At 38.2% G+C, this 6,000-nt stretch overlaps 1 protein-coding gene across 3 annotated transcripts in view; it reads right to left on the bottom strand.

The window, feature by feature from the left end:
* Positions 1 to 1,021: 1,021 nt before the first annotated feature.
* LOC140467511 (protein FAM72A) overlaps positions 1,022 to 6,000 on the bottom strand; it is a 30,470-nt gene continuing 25,491 nt past the window's right edge. For all 3 annotated transcript variants that reach the window (XM_072563936.1, XM_072563934.1, XM_072563935.1), the window contains one exon: positions 1,022 to 4,694. In XM_072563936.1, coding sequence (XP_072420037.1) covers positions 4,606 to 4,694 — 89 coding nt within the window. In that variant the 3' untranslated portion in view covers positions 1,022 to 4,605. The remainder of the gene's footprint in view (positions 4,695 to 6,000) is intronic.

Raw genomic sequence — 6,000 nt, 5'->3', positions numbered from 1 at the left:
CCTCCTCTTTTAGCTAATGCACTCCAATACAGGCAACATGCGGGTAAACTTCTTTTGCACCCTCTAGCCAAGTACAGTAACTGGATCCGAAAGATTATATCCGTTTTCTCTCTACAGTTGCTACCAGATCTGTTGAGTTTCTCCAGCAACTTCTGTTATTGCACTAGATGTCTGTGTAATACAAGGGTGTGTGGGGGTGGGGGCTGTCAAAAGAGCAGGGAAGGGGGAAATTGACTAGGTCAACAATACTCAAGCTTTGGAGTACAAATACACTTTACTTAAATTTCCAGCAAAAATCGGTGTATTTTAGAAAAGAAAGGTTAATTTATAAAATGTTCTGTTTCTACAGAATGAATATAACTACAAAGTAAACCAGAAGAAACCACAAAGCTCTGAGTACAGACTCTCACAAAGGAACACTGTATTTTATTTAAAGTAGGGCAGCAAAAATCAGAAATAAAAAGACAGAAAATGGAAACATGTCAGCATCAGTGATTATGGGGGGCATGCAGCATGAAGAAAATCAGATTAATGTTTCATCAGAACAATTTTCTAGTATAAAACGTTAAAAGGCATCCACTAACAGTTATCTTGACCTCTCTTTCTTCCAATATTGGTGGATTCGCTGCAGATCAATGCACAAACTTTCTGAATTAGAAGAATAAATTATCCCTATAGTAGAAAACCTTTGGTAATATAAAACAATTCTTAACATATTGGAAAGACTAATTGAAATGTAATACTCACCTTGTGATTTCCTTTTGCTATCATGCAAAATGTTAAGAAGGATTTGAAAGCCCTCTTGAAAATAATTAAGCTGTTTAATATTGGAACTCTCCCTGAAATTGTAGACATTTCACTCATACTTGTTTTGCCATATGGAATATATTGTTAGAAACAATTTACAGTAAGTGTATTCTTGCACTTTTCAATCCATTACAGCTTAGTCATTGTCTCTCGTACCTATATTTATATGTTTAGCACAGCCAGAAAAAAATGTGAGTGTCTAGAACAACATCTGAAATGTCTATGGTTTTATTTTTGTCTTAGTGGCCAGTGTACACACAGGTCAATGCTGTTCATGTGGAATACTAGCTCCAAATACACACTCAAACCAGAAAAATAAAAAATATATTTACACAATATAAACAGAATATCACATCACTAAATAGCAATCATTTCCACTCTTATACCTCCAATTCACTCATTATCCAGAGTACCAGCAGAGGTTTATTTTCCCCTTACTTCAATTCAATCCAACAGAAAAATCCTGACACAAAAATGAAATGTAAGAATTTCCTTCATTTCAAACAAGATCAGTAAAAGAACAAACAGACATTGCTAACAAGAATTCATTGGCATGTCACTGCCGATTTCATATATTGGATTAGCTTTGTGCAAATTGTAACTGTATGTAGGATTGCAATTTGGTTGGTTTAAGCAACTGATGAGACATTGAACATGTGCCAATTTCGGAATCTAGAGGGGTATTTTTGGCACTAATTTTCACCTGTCTCTATTGGAAACTTCAACGGAACTGATTAATTGACTGGTGATCGTCCCATTATCATTCTCCATTAAGTCCAGACAGTAAGTAGCAGTTGGTTATTTTACTAGAAGTGCAATAATGCACCTCTACACTATGCTTGAAGGGGTTCTTGCTGAGTAGCAATCAGGGAAAAAGAAGTTTGGCTGATATCCCCACATATAATTCTGTAGTGATCACTAATAACATTTCTACAACTGGACTGGCTCAGCATAGACCAGGAAGTCAAGCCTGGAGCTTATGATCTCTGCAGCTGGCAAATTATCATTCTTACTCAAGATGTCTGGAAAAATTAGTAAATGCTGTTGAATAGAGCTGATAAAAAGCATTTAGAGATTATACAGCCTTTAATTTCACCCAAATTTTTCAATATTAAATTGAATGGTACTTTGTTTCAAGTGAATATTCAAAAAGCTATTACTCCTTCACCAACCCATTGTAGTTGTGAAGACAGAAGAAAACTTGACATGCACAGAAACCCACAAGGTACTGAAATCAGCCAAATCCACATTTCAAAAAGCCAAGGGAGTGCACCTGATTTCCAATTTGGTGGCTGGCCTGGGAACTAGAAAGCTTTGACAAATGCATGAACATTTTGGAAAACTGTAAAGCAAAGTACAATTAACACAAATTGATTTGGCAGCTAACTAAATTCTCATACAGAATTCTTAAATAGCCTGCAAAATATTTATGATAGGTTTATGCGTAAATTATATGCGATCTTCATGGCTTCAAGTAGTTAGGCCACTTTTGGAATATTGCATACAATTCTGGTCTCCTTCCAATTGGAAGGATATTGTGAAACTTGAAAGGATTCAGTAAAGAGTTACAAGGATGTTGCCAGGGTTGGAGGGTTCGAGCTTTCGGGAGAGGCTGAATCAGTTGGGCTGTTTTTCCTGGAGCATCGGAGACTGAAGGGTGACCGTAGAGGTTTATAAAATCATGGGTGACATAGGATAAATAGACAGGGTCTTTTCCTGTGGTGGGGGAGTCTACAGCTAGACTGCATAGGTTTAGGGTGAGACGGGAAAGATATAAAAGGGACCCAAAGAGGCAACTTTTTCACAGTGGTATGTTATGGAATGAACTGCCAGAGGAAGTGGTCGATGCTGGTATAATTACAGCATTTAAAAGGCTGCTGGATATATGAATATGAATAGGAAGGGGTTAGAGGGATATGGGCCAAGTACTGGCAAATGGGACTAGATTGGGTTGGGATATCTGATCAGCATGGACAAGTTGGACTGAATGGTCTGTTTCCATGCTCTCTGAAGGGACAGCACTCCGTTTGGAGCAGCCACCCTTTAATGGTTTGCATAACTAACTATATTTTAACCCATAAGCCTAGCAGGGTGCACACACAGAATTTCACTATAATTTCCAGAGTGTATTCTTACTTGTCAGCAAATCTTTCTGTTTGTGTAAGAAACCAAATGAAGAAGCATTCTTCTAAAAAGGAATTCCAATAATGTTCACTACATTTTCAAAGAGCATCAAACATAGCTAAATTGCATTTTTGATAAGTAACTGGAAAGAAATGACGGTCACTGTCACTGGGCTGGTGATCTCGAGGATTAGATTTGCCCAGTGTGTGCATATGGATTTTAATCATTATGCATTTGTTAAAATTATGAGGAAAAGCAATGATTGTGAATGATTTTTGGTCATTATGAGGGCTCTACTTCCTTGTTTGCCTGTTAAAAAAGAATGTCAGGTTTCAGCATTGTGGAAATATCAGCAACATTGTCAAGAGGAGAATTGCTTTCACAATCAGCAGTACCAAATGAAATAATCACTCCAGGCCAGAAAAAAAGCAATCCAATGAATAACAAACAGCTGCAGAGGGGCTTACCCTGGCAAAGATCAAGGAGCATCTAACCGTGTTCTGTGGAGAGCAGGGGTATATCAGTCTTACTGCTGAAAACATTGATCCACACAATCATACCGATGAAGTCTAAGTATTATTGGTGGCTACTGAACAGAATCTAGGAATTGCATTAGTATGTCATGTGTCTGTTTAATTCAAGTCAGAAATTCAAACTTTGAATAGAAAACTGATTTTATTCAAGATGTTTCTTAATAAAATCAGTGTCTGTGGCCAAAAGGGTGTTGCTGTGGCCCTTCCTCATTGCTCAGCAATTCCTGTTTTACTGGAGTACACTGCAGTACAGGACAGTTTATGTTTGAAATTTAACTTAAAAGCCAAAATGCAAACAGATGACATTAAAACTTCACTGTTACAGTCTGTCCACATATGCTGTGATCTGGAAAGGAGGACAGACATGGAACATATTTATCACATATTTCATTCCTTTGCAAGAGTACCCTAATATACAAATATTTAGCCACAATTAAGCTGATTAGCTACGTCTGAAATGCAAGGCCAGCAGAGTCTGAGCATTGCATGCCCATCATTGATAAGAGGGTTTCATTCAGCATAAGCTCCCCTTCAGAAATAACTCCAACTTAAACATTAAGAGCAATTAAATATAGCCAGTAACATTATTCCCAGGGAAATTGCTTGAAAGAAGTAGGAATTCCTGCTTTGCTACCTTATAAAAACAATCTTTGCCTTCTTTAAGTGCAAATAGGTTGCCTTCCAAAAATACAGCTTTCACATCAGATGGATTATTGAGAATAAAATGTAGAGGAGAGGTAGAGATTAACCCAACCCCAATGTTACACCATACACAACCACAGTTGTCAGTTACAGCTATTGTGAAATCTGGTATGAGCTGTGCACGGCCTGTCCAGTGTGTTCGTGTTGAATTATAGGCAGAAGTCTTCAGTAGGGTCTGACACAATTGTCTCAAAAACTGCAAAGCATCAAACAGCACTTCACCAATCCTGCCTCGTGTTCATTTAACAACTTGCAGGGTGAGAATGTTCACATCCTTCTCTGCTGTAAAGAACTTCAAACAAGCTGGCTCCAGCTCACAAACTGCAGTTAAATCATCATGCTGCAGATTCTAAAGTGTTTAGAAAATTGACATGATGACAAAGTAGGTTTATATTTAAAACAAAACAAAGCCAACATGTAGAAGCTGTTGATTTTTTCATCATCTGATACACTCTTCTTCAGATAAGTTAAATACAGTCTCTTCATCTTCTGTATCTGGTAAGTTCCCCCACAGCAGCAGATCCACACCTGAAATCAAAAGGAGTTATACCGCTAATGTTAGTACTGGTTTACAAAACTACTTATGCCATATACAAGGTGGAGAAAAAAATTCTTGAAGATCTACAACTCAACTCCTACATCAGGGTTAGTCAGAGGAGCACTGCATTTTGTGATATTTACGAGTGACCTGACCTGACCAGGGGACTGTAGGGCACACTTTCAAAGCTTGCAGATGACTATTAGCTTGGCACTATGGTGAACCACGAGGAGGATAATGAGGGTGTTCAAAATGACATAGATGGATTAGTGAAACCTGATGCTGAGAAAATATGAAGTGATATGTTTTGTCAAGAGGAATGAGGAGAAACAATATAAAATAAAGGAAATGACTCTAAAAGGGTGAGAGCAGAGGAATCTTGGGTAAATGTCTACAAAACATTGAAGGTGGCAGGACAGATTGAAATTGTGGTTGAAAAAGTAGAAATCTGGATTTTAGAATTAGAGGCAGTGACTCTATGGCTGTATGACAAAAGCCAGGAATTTATGGTAAACCCAAATTCAGCCTCAACCACAGTGTTTGTCCAATTATAGATATCACATTTTCAAATGGATGAGAATGCATTAGAGAGGTTACAGCAAATAGTTAAGGGAATGGTTCTGTAAGATGAGGAACTTCTTATTTGGAGAAGGGTTGGGATTGTTTTCACAGAACAGAGGGGGACTTAGTGGAGAGGGAGACTTTTCATCCCATTGTGTCAGCACTGGTTCTCCGAACGAGTATGATGACTTACTTGCATTCTCTTGCCTTCTCCCTGTAACCCTAAACATTATTTCTACTCCAATATCTGAATGAGTCTGGGTGGGTTACGCTTCGGCAGGTCGGTGTGGACTTGTTGGGCCAAAGAACCTGTTTCCACACTGTAAGTAATCTAATCTAATCTAATGCCATCTTGAAGGCTTTGGTTGAGTCTGCTTACACCACACTTCCAGACATGAAAAACTCACTGTCGGGAAAATGTTCTTTTCCAAATAGTGTTTACATTGTTTGCAAATCATTTCAAGTCAATACCCTCTCTTCATTCTTGATCCTTTTACAAGTGGGGACAGTTTCTCCCTATCTACTCTGTCCATCCCTCATTATTTTGAACAGTTTAATCAAACTTGCTCCTCGCCTCTCCTCTCTAAGAGAAACAGTCCCAACTAATCTCATAAAGGCAAAATACTGGGAAGCTGAGATGCTGGAATTCTGAAGAAAACACAAAACACTGGAGACATGCAGCAGGTCTGGCTGCATCTGTGGAGAGAGAGAAACAAAGTTAACATTTCAATTGGT

Source organism: Chiloscyllium punctatum, chromosome 45 (assembly GCF_047496795.1).
Source record: "Chiloscyllium punctatum isolate Juve2018m chromosome 45, sChiPun1.3, whole genome shotgun sequence".
Classification (NCBI taxonomy): domain Eukaryota; kingdom Metazoa; phylum Chordata; class Chondrichthyes; order Orectolobiformes; family Hemiscylliidae; genus Chiloscyllium; species Chiloscyllium punctatum.
Note: the sequence above shows the minus strand (reverse complement) of the source record. Positions and strands in the feature narration are given on the sequence as shown.